Source organism: Hirundo rustica, chromosome 22, assembly GCF_015227805.2.
Source record: "Hirundo rustica isolate bHirRus1 chromosome 22, bHirRus1.pri.v3, whole genome shotgun sequence".
NCBI classification, from domain to species: Eukaryota; Metazoa; Chordata; class Aves; order Passeriformes; family Hirundinidae; genus Hirundo; species Hirundo rustica.
In genome coordinates, this window is record NC_053471.1 from 2,795,190 (window position 1) to 2,811,556 (window position 16,367).

At 44.5% G+C, this 16,367-nt stretch overlaps 1 protein-coding gene across 1 annotated transcript; it reads left to right on the forward strand.

Moving 5' to 3' along the window:
- Positions 1–151: 151 nt before the first annotated feature.
- Positions 152–16,348, forward strand: PLOD1 (procollagen-lysine,2-oxoglutarate 5-dioxygenase 1). The gene is made up of 19 exons (XM_040084721.1): positions 152–309; positions 4,066–4,157; positions 4,627–4,763; positions 5,420–5,583; positions 5,784–5,896; positions 7,230–7,293; positions 8,375–8,472; positions 8,804–8,905; positions 9,010–9,141; positions 9,417–9,538; positions 10,197–10,301; positions 10,747–10,872; positions 11,697–11,838; positions 12,338–12,451; positions 12,715–12,780; positions 13,110–13,214; positions 13,587–13,733; positions 14,037–14,162; positions 14,407–16,348. The coding sequence occupies exons 1-19, from the start codon at positions 228–230 to the stop codon at positions 14,560–14,562; spliced, it is 2,193 nt and encodes a 730-aa protein (XP_039940655.1). The 5' UTR covers positions 152–227; the 3' UTR covers positions 14,563–16,348.
- The last annotated feature ends 19 nt before the right edge of the window (positions 16,349–16,367 follow it).

The following is a 16,367-nucleotide window of genomic DNA, read 5'->3' on the forward strand; positions in this document are numbered from 1 at the left end:
CCCCGGCGCGTCCTGCCCCGTCCCCCAGCCCTGCCCCGCCGCCCGCCCGCCTCCAGCGGGGGCCGGGGCTGCCCGGGAGGAGGAGCCATCGCCTCCCGCTTCCTCCGCCGGGCGGGTCTGGTGCGTGGCACAGCTCCGGCAGCCCCGGAGCCGCCCGGTCCGTGCCGCAGGCGCCGCTCCCGCTCAGGGTCAGCTCCCGCATCGCGGGCCGGGGAGAAGTCGCCTCCATGGTGCCTCCGGCGGTGCCGCTGCTCTGGGCGGTGCTGGCGCTGCTCGGGGCGGGGGCTGGCCGTGCCTCGCAGCAGGAAGGTAAGGGGGGGCTGCTCGGGGCACGGGGGGGACCGGCAGCACGGGGAGCCGGCGGGCGAGCTGATGGACGGGCACAGCCGCCCCGGGTGCCTCTGCTGGCCTCCGCGTCCTGGTGTCGCTCCCGAGCGCTGCCCGAGCCGAGCCTACAGCAGAGTGTGAGCCCCTGGGCGGCACCTCGAGCAGCTCACAGCTCGGAGTTTCGTGAGACGACGTAATTTCGTCCCGGTGAAGGACTCTCGGTCCCGTGGGTTGCATCCCACCTGGGTCAGCCCCTCCCTGCTTTTGAACTTAGGCGGTTCAAGAATGAGGTAAAGGGGAGAGCGTTTGATCCCAGACTGGCCACACTGTGACTCAAGATCAGGGATGCTCCTAAAATAGCATCAGTCTGTGCCCCCGTAAACTGTTGGTAGAAGGTTTGGAGTAGTTGGAACAGCAGAGGATTAGGGCAGCCTCAGAATGTCAGCAGCACTGACAAAGTGGTTCATAAACTGTCACTCTGCCAAGAAGTTTGGATCATTATCTCTGTCTTCATTAGAGGAGTGGCAATTAGGATGCGATTTAACCTTGTCATGTAGAATAGTTCCCTTCGCAGTGTGATTCTGGTGTAAGTACCTTTATTATATAGGTACATTACTTCATGCAGTCAATGTGTATCTGTGGGGGTGTTGGGAGTTCTTTGGCTACAGTGGCATAATTAAAACAAAGAATCTCTGTGCTATCCTGCCTTCCTTGCACATCCCAAATCTTCCATGGTTTTAGTAAGGTTTTAGAGTGCACTAGAGATATAAAACTGAGGGCTGGGAAAGATAATTAAGTAAATTGATTAGGAAGAGGGATTTAGAATTAGCTGTTTTCTGAACCCATCACTTTTGGCATGGCTCAAAGAGAAAATGCTTCACCTTTCCTGTGCCTCAGCTTCCCCAGAGTAATGTGAGAGTAACGATACCTGTCTCCTCTCTCAGATATTCTTTAAGATCTCTGCAAAAGCTCTCAGCATAGTTACTTGTAGTAGTTAGAATTTTAAAATAATATTCTGTAAATGTAATACAGAGATTATATTATCCACTGTTAAATTGTGCAGGTTTGTTTCCTATTTGATCCCCATATTAATGGTATTTTCTTAGACACTATCTTAACAGGAAGTGGCACAGTAAGATTTCCGAAATCACAGCCTAGGGATAAATTCATTCCTTGTCCTAAAATGCAGCTGCAGCTGTGCTTTCCCTGTAGACTTAGGGCAGAAGTAAATAACTTTAATTTTTTTTTTTGGTTACTGAACTCATCTGGTCTCTGAATTTTATTCTCTATAAAAACTCAGAAGTTTACTGAATCATTTCATTGTGATCTTGGCATCAGCGTTCCTGTTCCAGTGCTTTGTTCTTACAGAATCATTTTCATCTGTAGAGCTCTAAAACCTTCACAAAAGTGGTAAATGTTCTCTTATCATTCTACAGATGGAAAAACAAGGATAGCAGGATTGGCTCCTTGTTGCATAGCAGAACCAGCAGTACAGTCCAGCTCCCCTGGCTCTGAGTCCAGTGCTTGCTTTGTTAACTACCCTGTGTTTGTATTTTGCAGCCATGCTATTATTAAATGGATTTATACAGTCCCTAATTGTCAGTGTGGCCCAGGGAGCCTTTGGGCCCAGGAGGCCCAGCTTAGCAGAACAGCATTTCTACATATGGAAATTTCCCTGATACGGGAAACTGGGAAGCATCAATCTGTTTAGGTTGTTTTGAAAAGTTTGCATGTGATACTGAAAGTAGGAGGGTTTAATGCTCTGTCCTTGAAAGTACCTATCAGCTGCATCAGCGTTCAGCAAAATCTTTGGGAAAGAGAAGAAAGGGTTAAAGCAGAAGGAGTGGAGGCAACATAACTCAGCACAAACTTCCAGAGTGCTGGGCTGAAGGAATGTCTCATGGGATGGAAAGCCCTCGCTGCTGCAGAGAGTTCTTAGAACAGAAACTGAGCTTAGTGTTTCTCGTGTCCTACCCCACAGGGAATCTGTACCTTGGACTTCTGCTGGGGATGAGAGTGGTCTTTGTGCTGGTTTTTCATGCTCCTCTGAGTTCACAAACTGTATGGGGAGAACTTTTCTGTTTTAGAAATAGGACACCGCTTCCTGTCCTGTGTGAGCCTTTAGCGCTCATCCTGTCCAGGAAACTTTTGGCAGTCGAGTCATAAACAGTGTGTGGCTTTCTTGGGCTGGCAGCATGAAAATGAATTAGTGATTTATTTAATGTGAGATGTCTGAGATTTTGGGCTGAAATAATTGCATAGCAGTCAGGATCCTTTCTTTCCTTCTTTCATTCTCTTATCATTATCATATGCTTTCTCCCCTCATGTACTAGAATTCGAGGGTTGTCTACATTCCTCTCTGGCAAATCCATGTTTATCCCCCTCCTCCTGGCAGTATGATCCTCACCTTCTCAGAATCCATGAGCTCAGAGCTCCCTCATAAAGCTGTCACGGCTTTCTTCGTGCAATCGTATGGCTAGAAACTTTAATGGCTTTAGCATATTCCCTGAGGACATACATATTTTACTCATTTGTTTGCTCCCTCTGACTGGGTTGGTCACAAGACATTGGACTGGGCTGGAGGTGCTAGATTAGGAATGCACTTCATATGTCTAAAAACTGCACCTATATAGGATTCATATTCTTTTATTTATCACTTTGTGCACATGTCTAATAAATGCAATTAGACCTGACCTGATGATTGTTCTCAATCTCTCTTCTCTTTCTTATTCTGATGCAGGTAAAGGATTTGAGGAATTTCTTTGTGAATATCTACTTTCTTCTTAACTTGGAGTCTTACATTTCCTTTTTACTTTTGCTGCCTTTCTCTGGTCATCTAAAACTCCAGCTTCTAGATCCTTCCTCTCTAAGACCAGACAGATTATCAGTTTCACAGGTACATGAGAGAGATACATCTGGTACATCCATTGAAAGAAATCCTTGTTCCAAAATAAGCCTGCTTAGGCCAAGAAGATGTGCTTTCAGTTTTTCCTGGTATTTTCTGATATTTAAATCAGATGGCCAGGATTTGCATTTAAGCATTGTTGCCAGAGCCTATACAAATTCCTACTTCAGCAAAACTTAAGGTGAAGTATAACATTTCATCATTGCAATGAGGAAACCAGAACTTCCACATAAAAATCATATTCCAGGGTACCACAGAGAATTTTTGAAAGAGAGCTTCAGGATTTAGTTTTATAATTTTTAAGGGATGAGAAATGAAAAGTTTGGGAGGAGAATGTAAATGAAAATTGTAGCACAATTAAATTCACATTGACTATGTATGAAAAACTGGGAAGTGCCTCAGGAATGCAACAGAAAGCTGAAGCAGCCATGGAGAGGGAATAATAATTTAGTGTAATTTTGGTTTTCCCTACGTCTGGTCAATGCTGAATGGCAAAAAGCAGCTCTGTAGGGAATAGAAAGTAAAAACTGCATTAAATGGATGACTTCCAAATGGGCATTTTGTAGTAGTTCTATTTTTTATCTTCAAGTTTAATTTCCTTTGTACCCTGTGTGAGAGAAGAGAATTGTAGCTTTCACTAGTGGGGCAAAAATCCCACTTAATACATTTTTTTCTTTTTTTTTTCTTTTTTTTTTTTTAGTTCAGAACTCAGGCAATGAAATCGTATCTTTACATAATCTCTCATTTTATACCCACAATCAAGTTAGGCGTGGAGCAGCAGGTTGTGGAAACGACACAAGTTGAGTATCTCTTGTGCTTTCCCCTGTGTGCAGAAAAACTGCTGGTTCTGACTGTTGCCACCAAGCAGACTGAGGGATTCCAACGGTTCAGAAGATCAGCCCAGTTCTTCAACTACAAAGTCCAGGTGATGTCTGGCAGCTTGCATGGTGGTGGGTCAAAGGGAATTTCAAATTGTGAAATGGGTGAGGCTTGGCCCCATGGCTGTTAAATAAAAGCTCAAGAGAGAACACACACCTGCTCAGCTGGCTGAGAAATACCATGACTGGGTCATTCCTGCAGTGTCCTGGCTTGGGATGAATCCATAACTCCTGCTCAGGGGAGCCTCATGGCATTTTCCATTGCACTGCCAAGATACACAGTACAGAGCTGCTTCTGTCCCTGTGCTTTGTCACTGTGCTACGTTGTGACACTGACTGTCCAGCCCAGAGACTGGATCAAAGGCTGCCTAGCCCCTTTGTCCTGGGGCTGTGATTCCTGCTGTGATTTGGACTGGGAGTTATCAGGACCAGTTAGTTTGTGGCTTGTGGTTCTTTCCTGTGAGCCTTGCTGGGAAAGTGCCCTGTGGAGGTGACCGTGTGCCTGTCGCTGTGTAGGTGCTGGGGCTGGATGAGGAGTGGCAGGGTGGAGATGACCAGCAGCCAAGTGGAGGTGGGCAGAAGGTCCGTCTCCTGAAGTCAGCTCTGAAGCAGTATGTGGATGAAGAGGACTTGATCATCCTTTTCATAGAAAGGTAATGGTTGCAAAGAATTTGCCAAAAAACTGAATCTGCTGGCTGTTTGGATAGGTTCTCACTGAGAAGAAATGAACTGTGAAATCAACTGCTTTTGAAAAATGTGTCCAGATCCTTTTTTTGTTTTGTTTTGTTTTGTTTTGTTTTGTTTTGTTTTGTTTTCCCTGAATGCTCTGTAGTTTCCTGGGAATCACTTAGAGCTGCATCCATGGAAGTTGGAAGGATCTGATCAGAACAGACTGATGCCAGTTCCTGCATGGAACTGATAGTGTTGCACCTGATTCTGCCACGGTGGAATTTGGCTGCCTCTGTCTGCAGAGAATGAGCAGACAATTGCTATGGAACTCGGCAGGCCTTCCTTACCAGAGTTGTTTTATAAGGTGAAGTAGGCGGCAGCACATCCTGAGAGCCAAGAATTTGTCTGCCAGAGCTGTGAAGAGAGAAAAGGATGAGTTGGAGTCTCAGTGTCTTTTAATATGCCCAGCATAGGAATAAGAGTACACTTTAGTTAGTTGCATTACAAAAAAAGTAATACTGTTAAACAGAACTAAAAGAAAGGGATTCCCAAAGAATTAGCTGTTTCTAGAAACTTTTCGCACTGACATGTTTTTCTGACTCCATTCCTTTTGTCCTTTTTTATCTGTCTCTTTCTCTAGCTATGATGTGCTCTTTGCTTCGGGCCCCGCAGAACTGCTGAAGAAGTTCAAACAAGCCAAGAGCAAGGTGGTTTTCTCAGCAGAGAATTACATCTATCCTGACAGAAAGTTGGAAGCCAAGTATCCTCAGGTGCGAGACGGAAAGCGCTTCCTGGGTTCTGGAGGTGAGACACAGAGCTTGCTTTCAGCTTTCTCCTCCTATTTGACCCGTGGGAGAAGTGGCAAAGCAAACTGAAAGTTGATGAGACTGCAGCAACACAGGGTGTAGTGAGATTTCATGTGAGAGTGAAAGTACATGTATACAGGAGTACTTCCATTTTTTGATTATCTGAGTTGAAACACCTCGTCATACTTATTCCCACAGGCTTCATAGGTTATGCTCCAAACCTGAAGAAGCTTGTGGAGGAGTGGAAAGGACAGGATGATGACAGTGACCAGCTCTACTATACAAATATCTTCTTGGATCCAGAAAAAAGAGTAGGTGTATCTAGATTCTGAAAATCTGCATTCTAGTGAGTCCCCTCCCCCTTTTCTGTTACTAGCATTTTTTATATTTAAGTATAAAATGTGCATGCAAAGAGAGATGTCTGAAAACAAGTCTTACTGGAGGATTACACCATTATCTGTAGATGCTGGTGTTTAAGGCCATTGAGTGTGGAGGAACTAACCAGCCTCCTCCCAGGGGATGTGAAACTGCAGAGTGCCGTGCTGACTCAGAGATCTCCAACCTAGCACTGAAGTACATTTTGGAACATGCCATGTTACACTCTACAGAAGCCTGGTATGGACTCTGGAAGCAGCATTGCAAACCCAGCACTGTGTGGTGCACTGTCCAGACCATCCAGCCCACAGGTCATTCCGGTTCTGCTGTCCCTGCTCAGTTGTGCATTACAGAGGCCAGTCTGTCCCTGGGGACACACCAAATGCATGGAGAACTCAAACTGTAACAGCAATTTACAAATCAAAAGGAAATATTTGAAACAGGGAACTTCTATCAGACTAATTCGAGAGAGACTTGCAATTTTTTACCAGCAAGGCTGGTAGAAAATTTAGAACAGCTGGACTTTTTTAGTTCCCCAAATCTGAGAATGGCCCGTGATACTTTAACATGAGCAGTGCCTTTAATATTCTCATCTGCAGTTCTGGCCCTGTGCCACACAAGGGCTGAGTAATCCCCCTCACTTGGCACTCAGACAGTGGATGTTAGCACCCTGCTGTCCTTTCCAATAATCACTCTTAATAGATGCCTGCAGGGACACAGAATTCTGTTAAGTCAGAGCTGCATTTTAGTCCCACTCAGTCAGAGTGTGCCTTGCAGCAGGGGATAAAAACAAAGATTGCACAAGCTGATCTTGCACCTCACTGTCCTCTGGCTTGACACTGGTACCTGGGTCAATGCTTGGGGTCACACTTGCCCTGTGGATGGAAGGCAAGACACTTTTCACAGCAGATGGTTTTGCTATCTGGCATTCCTGTGCATTATATGTGTTGTGGGGTTTATATGTAAGTCTACTTCATTCACATCATGCAGATTTATTGACACACCCGCAGCAGCTTTAAAAGGGGGGTAGAGGGGGGTTTGCATAGTTTTGCCTAATAGAATATATTTAACTTGTTCTAGAAAATGGTGAATTGTCCCAGATTTGAATGAAATATGATTATCTGGGAATGTTTAAGGCTTCAGACTTAGGAGAGTTTTCAAATGACTATAGGAATGGGATATATCTTCACTGAGCATGGGGTCTGTTGCATGTAAAGAATGGATGCCTTTTGTGTTCTAATTAAGGTTATTTATCTAATTCTTTTAAAGGAAAGTATCAACATCAGTCTAGACCACAGAAGCCGGATCTTCCAAAACCTAAATGGAGCATTAGGTGAGATGGAAGAAGGAAGCTCATTTCTCCTTGGAATGCAGCTTGCATGTTGACACCAGAAATAAAGTTATGGCTGAAGGGATTGTATTTCAGAAATGGTTGTCCCAACAGAAAAAGCTTTAGTAAAAGTCTCTGCCAGAGTTCTGGGATTTGTTTACAATTCCACTGTGACCAACTACATTCTCATTGCAATTCCTTCTCCACTTCAGTGAATGCAGGTCAGGTTTTTCATCTCACACCTCCTTTCCACTTTGATCTCCAGGCATGTTGGATTGCATTAGCCTTGGGGATTGAAACTGGGAGGGATTTCCAATGCAAGTAATAACACAGAGCCTTGCCTGGGGCTTGCCTGTATTTCTGCTTCAGAACCATCCATGAGAGGTGAGGAGTGGACAGATATGCCTGTGAACACTCACTGATTGTCCCAGGCTTCTGACCTGACCTAATGATGGATTTGGCTAGTCCTGGCAAGAGAGATTCTCTTGCTCTCCTGTCAATGCTGCCTAATGTTTTCAGTCTTGCTCCATTCCATCTTTATTCTGGTCAAGTAAAAAGTGATAATGGCAGTGTAGTTTTTGGGTCCTGTGCTAATTATATCAATTGTAGACAGCAGCTTGTATCTAGCCTTTTTTCCAAAGGATTTTGTATGGTTGTGTTGAGGCAACATCCTGGATGATCTCTGCCAGGAGGATGGACTTTTGTGAGGGGTGACAAAGAGACTTCAGGTGCATAGAACACTTAGGAGAGAAGGGCCTGAGTCCTCCCATCAATAGCTGTTCCTGTCATCAGTAGCTGTTCCTCACTGCACAGCTTTTCAACACCAGTTTTGAAAGAATCTTTCAGTATGGCTTCTGCCAGTTTCCAGTCATTGTCCAGCTTCCCAGCCATCCTCCTGTTACTTCACAGGATCATTCTGAATATATTTTTCTCCTTTAAAGACTTGGTCTGTAGCCCTTAATCAACTTGTGCACAGTTATCCATTGTCCACACTTTCATGTTTCAGCAGTTTTTCTGTATAAATGAGGCATTGTGCTTCTGATTATCAATAAAAGCCTTAACATGATAACAATGTCATTTCCAGATGAGATAGTTCTGAAATTTGAAAACTCACGAGTGAGAGCACGAAACTTGTTATATGACACTCTGCCTGTGGTGATCCACGGAAATGGACCCACCAAGGTAAGTGGACTGTCCTGAGAGAAAGATTTGGCCTGTGTTTGTTGCAAAGTGACCTTTTAGGCTTGATGGATCAGGTTACTGCCTCCATATATACTGACTTTCGCTGTGTGCATTTACACTGGAGAAGCAGTAAGCAGTCCAGGCCCATAGCAGCAAGATGAATCTGGCTCCAAGACCCACGTGTAGTCGGACCCTCAGGCTGTCATGCTTTTCAGATTCTTTAGTACATGGGAGAAGGCAAACAAAGTTGAAATGTGATCCTGCAGTGGGGGTGCACACAAAGAAACTCCCCTGCCCTGCAATGCATAATCTGGCAAATTGCCTTTTGCAGCTGCAGCTGAACTACCTGGGAAACTACATTCCTCAAATATGGACATTTGAGACTGGCTGCACGGTGTGTGATGAAGGTCTGCGAAGTCTCGTGGGGTTTAAGGTAAGGCTGCTGTGTCTATTCAAAGCTCTCAAAACAGGTCTTACAATTGTTATGTGTGTGATGTGTAACATGACTCACTTCTCTCCCCTTGTCCCTGAATGTAGGATGAGGCATTGCCAATGATTCTGATAGGCATTTTCATCGAGCAGCCCACCCCATTCCTCTCCCAGTTTTTCCTGCGGCTTCGTAACCTTCATTACCCAAAGCAACGAATCCAGCTCTTCATTCACAACCATGTAAGTGAAGTTGGCTTGTGATGATCTTAGCGAATGTGGGGGAAATGTCCTTGTCCTCTACTCTAGACACTTTTCCAACCTTGGGTAGACTTCCAGGCTGTGTAATCACAGTGCTTATCTGCAATGGCACCCATAAGATCACATACTTACCTGCAGTGACACCCATCCAGCTGTAAACGTGTGGAAGTGGGCTTAAGAGCTGTTGCCCAGCTCATTTTCAAGGTGGCTGAGTTGTCTGGATGAGCCCATCTTGTTTTCCCTTACTTTTGGAATAGGAGGAACATCACTTGATGGAGGTAGACTCTTTTGTAGAAGAGCATGGCAAAGAATATCTCGCTGTCAAAGTGATCGGACCAGATGATGAGGTGGAGAATGCTGAGGCACGTAACTTGGGCATGTAAGTGGAGACACCCTACATGATAGCCAGCAGAGACATCCCCTGTCCAAACTAAGGCACTTTTTTTTCTGAGGATTATCCCTGCCAAGTGATTGCTTTTCTTTTTTTCAGTCACCCTTTCAGTTTTTCTAGCATTAACTGATGCCCTTATATATTGGGGAAAAATCAGCTTCCATACCACCTCACTTTGTCCACTTCCAGAAACAAAGTTCTCACTGATCCTTTGTTCTGCAGGATAACCCTGTATCTCCTGCCCTCATCTATATACCCAGCCACAGAGCACAAAGGATATGCACTTTTATCTCTGAAGAGGAGGAGTTTTGTAGCAAAACTAAGAACTAGTGAGAGAGTATCTTTCTGTCTGTGATCAGGAGGTTTGAGCTCAGGTGTGGATTTGGGCCAGTTATAAATGAGAACCTCTTCAGTTTGAGCTGAAGAAACAGTTTGATAAATGTGATTTTGGCTGTGTCTCTGTATCTGCTATTAAATACTGAATCTGATGTGCTTGTCACTATGCTGGCCCTCTGGGTTGTTACATTAAACCAAACTTCTCTGAGCACCCAGAAGAGCTTTAGACTGTAAGGTGAAGGAATTCTTGGTGCTCTGTCCTTTGTCTTCCTCTGGTTTAGTATTTGACTTTCCTTTTCTCTGGCTGTAGGGATTTGTGCAGGAAAGATCCTGACTGTGACTATTACTTTAGCCTGGATGCTGAGGTAGTTCTGAAGAACACAGAGACCTTGAGGATCCTGATTGAGCAGAACAAGTGAGTTCTTTGGTCTAAGCAATGCTTACTGGTCATCTCACATGAGGAACTCATCTCCCTGAGATGTGCAGGGAACCAGGAGAGCTGTGCCAGAGATGGGATGTTAGCCAAACACCTCTTATATAGTTTGTTTTGGGGTTTTTTCACTGTAGTTGTAATCCCTGGATTTTAGGTAGGGGATGTAAATCATCCTTAGCTTTGTTTTTATATAGTCACTAGAACAAATTGGATTTTAACTGACCTTGTGCAGGGTACATTTAGAGAGGAGATTGGTACCATATTTACCCTTTCTTATGTGGCATTTCATTCCAACAGAGTTAACAAAACAGCAACTCTGTAAGTGAGGGAGGAAATAGCTCTTACAGTACCATGGCTTGTAAATATTTTTCTTTTCTTCCTCTGGTAACCTCCTGTCCTGCAATTCCTTTTTCCTTCATGCTTCCAGGCTGGTGATTGCTCCCCTGGTAAGCCGTCACGAGAAGCTGTGGTCAAACTTCTGGGGAGCGCTGAGCCCTGATGGATACTATGCCCGCTCGGAAGATTATGTGGATATTGTTCAAAGGCGGAGAGTGTGAGTATGCAAAGAGAGATTTTCACCCATATAATCCCTCAAACGTAAAGCTTGCTGCAGCACATTATCATCAAACTAATGTCAGAGAACCAGAAAGTGAAAATGTTTTTGTGTATAGGAATGGAAGAGAAGTTTCTGCTCCCATTTGGAAGCTGCTCTATGTTTTCCCCTGAGCAGAGACAATAACATACTTGGGGCAGATTTTCTTATGATCAGTAAGGGTTTGAGAGTTCAGCTGACTGCTGAAATCATCTCATCTTACTCATGTCATGTTTTCCCACCTTGGGATTATAGTTAGTGTGATCCTTAAAATCCTGTAAAGTGCTGTTTAATCTCTGTCAGGTGAATCTTCAGGAAATACCAGGTGATCCTTGAATAGAAGATTCGCAAAATAGAATTGTTGATTTAGTCATATTCTTGATGGACCCACTTTTTTATAGGCCACTGTACTGTATGTGCAATGAATGACGGAAATCAGCTTATGCACTTTTGGCTGGTTCTATTTCTTTAAATCACTGGAAAAAATATGTTGATCTCTCTGGGAAGAGATTCAAGCCATTAATTACGTCCCTAGCAAAAACACACAATAGCAATTCATTGCTTTCACAGTGGACAAGCATTTGTGCAGCTTAAAAGATGTGGGCAGTATAAGTGATTTTTTCTGGAACGTCAATCTCTATTGCTATGGTTTCTCCCTATTGCTCTGAGTTGGCTCATTTAGGCAAGCCTGGCTGATGCTGCAGTGCTGTCTGTCATCCTGTCAAGTCCAGCAGTATCTGTCTTAGTGGTATTTCAAGTCTCTCGTTTCTTCTGCTGTGTTTCAGTGGGCTTTGGAATGTTCCCTACATCAGCAGTGTTTACATGGTTAAAGCCAAGGCTCTGCGCTCGGAGCTTGACCAGGCAGATCTGTTCCACAGTGGCAAGCTGGATGCTGACATGGCTTTCTGCCACAACGTTCGCAATCAGGTCAGTCAAGGAGAGAGGCTGGCAGGGGAGAGCTGCGTGCCAGGATGAAGGGGACAGGATTAATTAGTCTCAAGGCATTCAGCTCTGCCAGGGCAGGGAGAGGGTGAACTGGTACTAGTCAGTACAGTGCAGACTTTACAACAGCATGGGATTTCTGTCTTGCTGTGAAACCACACGTAGCTGTGGACCACTAAACGTGGATAACATTTTTGTTCTTGGGCCTTTTCAGGGCTGCTCTAAATGGGATGGGCAGGGTGAGAAGGAAGACCCTAAACTCACAGTTGCTGCTCTCCTCTGCTTCCAGCCCTAGCTGACTGGACACAGAATTATTGTCTCTTCCTGTAACCTTTCAGAGTTTCTCATATCCAGGCTGGAAATAAAACTGAAAACCCACAGGAGGAAGAATGAGTAAATGAACAGCTTGGAGAACTGTCCAGTGCTTGGTTTCATGGCGGCTTTCAGAAATATGAGACCTTTATTATTTTTCTCTGTTCTGCAGGGTGTCTTTATGTACCTGACAAACCAGCATCAGTTTGGACACATACTGTCCCTGGAGAATTACCAGACAAGTCACCTCCACAATGACCTCTGGCAAATATTCAGCAATCCTGAGGTGAGATAACCTGCTTACTCAGAAGGCGCAGCAATGTGGGGAGAGCTGATATTAGCTTCAGCACTATGGGAAGTCCAGGCTTTGTAATAATGGTGACTCTCAGGTGGGATGAGGAGCACACAGTGTAAAGAGAACATGTTTTTGGGATTCATAGCATATGGATCTTCAAAGCCTGTGAAATACTGCTTGCATGAGTGCCTGGCCTTTTATTACCTCCTTAAGCAGGGCCCCCACAGAAATTACTGATTTGCTTCTAATTGCAGGACTGGAGAGAAAAATACATCCATGAAAACTACACGGCAGCTCTGAAAGGGAAATTGGTAGAAATGGTAAGAAAACATCACTCATATCCATCAGAATGGGAGATGAGCTTTAGGACAATGCTTTATCATCACTTACTGTAATTCTCAGGAATAAAGCAGTTCAGCACAGGAAACATGACCTGGAAAGTACTTTTAGAGCCAAGTCATTCTCCTAGAAGTAGAAGTACATCTCCAGCTCTCTTTAAGTGGAAGTGGGGCACATAAATCAGAAGACAAATTTCTGTCCTCAATATTTTATTTTCCTTCCACTTAGTCTACACTCAGGTTAGCCTTACTGCTTTTGCCTCAAGCACCTGTCCTTGCTTCTGCTGTTCTCACCTGTCTGCTCTCTGCAGCCCTGCCCAGATGTTTATTGGTTCCCCATATTCACTGACACTGCCTGTGATGAGCTGGTGGAAGAAATGGAACATTATGGCCAGTGGTCCACAGGTGACAACACGGTAAGTAAAAGCAGGAGCTCTTTTGAGTTCTGGGCCACAACACTTTTTGTGCATATCTGGTGATTGCAGTGCCTCTTGTGGGAAGGCATTAGATCCTAATGAGAAAAATAGAGACAATAGTTTAATTTGTCTCCTGGTTAACTCTGATTTTTCTGAGTCCTCTTTAGTGTCCTCTGAACTTAGAGTGTTCAGCTTCTCTGATGGTAATATTGTTTCCCTTAGAGTTTAATTATAGTTTGAAATGAGCTTTCCATCCTGCAAATTCTGATGAACAAACATAATATTTATTTGTAGTTAGCAGGAACAAGTACTTTTCATTCCTGAACTCCAAGGTTCCCATCTTTATTGGTATTTCTGTGGATTCTATTTCAGGACAGCAGAATACAAGGAGGATATGAGAATGTCCCAACTATTGATATACACATGAACCAAATTGGCTTTGAAAGAGAATGGTATAAGTTTCTTCTGGACTATATTGCACCCATCACAGAGAAACTGTACCCAGGATACTACACCAAGGTATGTCCACCTTAACAGCAAAACTCATGATCAGCTCAGCACCTCCTCCAGCTGCAGCTTTGTAACAAGACTGCCAGAATCCTCCAGTAACACACACACAGTACAGAGGGACTGATCCTGCAGTGTGACATAAAGGACGTGCATCAGGAAATACACAATTTCTCAATGACATTCTTCTGCCTGCTTGTTGCCTTTCTCCTCTAGCAGTGGGATGCAATTTCAGTGTTACACCCTGCTCTGCAGCTCAGAAGCCACAGACCACTGCAGCCCTCTAACAGATTGAACTTTGCTCTTCTCTCTCAGACCCAGTTTGAGCTGGCCTTTGTGGTTCGATACAAACCTGACGAGCAGCCATCCCTAATGCCCCACCACGACGCGTCCACCTTCACCATCAACATTGCCTTGAACAGGGTTGGCATCGACTATGAGGTGAGTGTCTGCCAGGGGGTCAGGAGTGCAGCACAGCACCCAGAGCAGCTGAAAACCCTGCCCTGATCCACATGGGGATTACAATTAATGACTGTCTTAGGTTAGGAAAGAGATCTTTGAACGCATCAGAGCACAGGAGATTCCCCAAGCACCTTGTCACATTTTCAGAAGCGCTGTCAGAAGGCAGGGACCCCTTCCCTGAGGTGCTTTCTCCAAGCTGATGTGTCTCTTGTGTTCCCACCAGGGAGGAGGCTGCCGGTTCCTGCGCTACAACTGCTCCATTCGAGCTCCAAGAAAAGGCTGGACCCTTATGCACCCAGGACGCCTGACCCACTACCATGAGGGTCTTCCAACCACCAAAGGAACGCGCTACATCGCAGTGTCCTTTCTTGACCCCTAGAGTTGTGCTTCCCAGGAAGGACCTTTCCCTGGCCCTGCTCACTGCTGACTTTGAGTGGAAACAGGGAATGCTGCTGAGAGTTTCTAAGGCATTGTTCAAGGATATTTGGACTTGATTTTTATATGATTTTTAATATGAGTTTTAATGATATTCTAAGACTCCACTACTGGACGATCTCCCTCTCTGATACTGCAGGTAATATCTAGGAATATTGCTGTAGAAGTCCAAAGGAGATTTTGTGCCTTCATTTTTGATTCTGCTCCTCATCCACTGTTTCTTGAAAGTGCCATTTACTTGAACTTTCATCAGTGATTGATTTGCTTTAAAAAATGCTTTTTTGGACTGGAAATCCAGCTTTTTGGAGGCAAGTTACAAGCTGGAAGCCTGTTTTCATCCACAGCATATATGTGGGACCGGATGTTAGACAATAATTCCTGGACATTATTCCAAATATAAACCAATCAGGGAGCTGACTCCAGGAGTCATGAAGTTAAGTGCGACACCAAATGAAACCGAGTTGGAAGAGCCTGAAGATCATCTGATTCTTTACCTCTTTGCTATCCTTGCAAATCACAAAGTTCAAAGCAGCAGCAGTGGCAACATAGGTGCTTCTGGTTAGCTAAAGGAAGATCCTCTGATGATGCTTTACCTCTGGGATTAGACTGAAGAGATAAATACCCCCCTGCCTTCTGTTTCTCCAGCTAAGAGCAGCACACATAGCCACACAAATTCAGGCCATGTCAATACGTAGATTAAATCTAAGAAAGGGAAGGCTGGGAACAGCTACATCAGCCAGGGGGGGCTTCACTGCGGAATTGTCTCTGTTCTATACCATGTTACAATAGTCAAATGCTCTGATCAGTCTCTGGATAACAACCCAGAGGTCCCAGTGGTCTTTGGTGGGCTCATTCCATTTGTCAGAGATTGTTTTAATAATTTTCTTTGATGGCCCATTCACATTAGATGGAAAGAGCTGTTCTCTGGTTCTTAAAGGAAATATTTATTCAGTGTTTCTATTATTTGAGATTGAAAACCAAAACGCTCCATTGCAGAAACTTCTCCAGTGGGGTCAAGGCTGATAGAAATGAGTGGCTGGGAAGTGCTGAGAGATTGTGGTGAACAAGAGGAGTAAAAATAGGTCTAGACCTGTGGTTAGAGAGGGAAGGGGTAGAAACCTTCTCTGCCTGTGCGATACCAGCTCTGTTTATCAGACACCATTATGCCAGGCTAGCGTGTTTCACAAGCAGTAAATTCATAGAGTGATTGTCCTTAGGAAAAAAATAAAATCTGCCTTTTAGTCTGTCTCCAGCTTCTGCTGCCTGATAGTCAGGGTAGAGCCCTTCTTCTGGGATGGGTCACTCTAATGGGGGCAGAATAGCTTTAAACATGTAAGTTCTGGCAGGAGCTTTTGTACACAATCAGAATGTGCCTGAGAAAGGGGATATTCAGCTTTCCCCACTCCTTTCCTTGAGCTTTTTAGGTCTATTTCAAGGCCACACACTCACCTGTGCCCAGGACAGAAAAATCCTGGCAGGGACAATAATTTCAGAAGTAAAACTGTACTAAGGCCTGTTATGTGAAATCCAGAACTATCTGTTACCAAACGAAGGGATTGATAAGCCAGTCGTCGAGATGTCCAAAATGTGTATTAAGTATTTATTCAGCAGCAGGTTGTTTTGTTTTGTTATTTTGTTGTGTGTTTCCTCGGGCCGGTTCGGTGGTGGGCTGTTAATGAGCTGTACGCTTTGAACGTGGGGAACTCTCATTAAACCCTTTCCCGTGACGTGGTCCGTGGATTCTGTTCC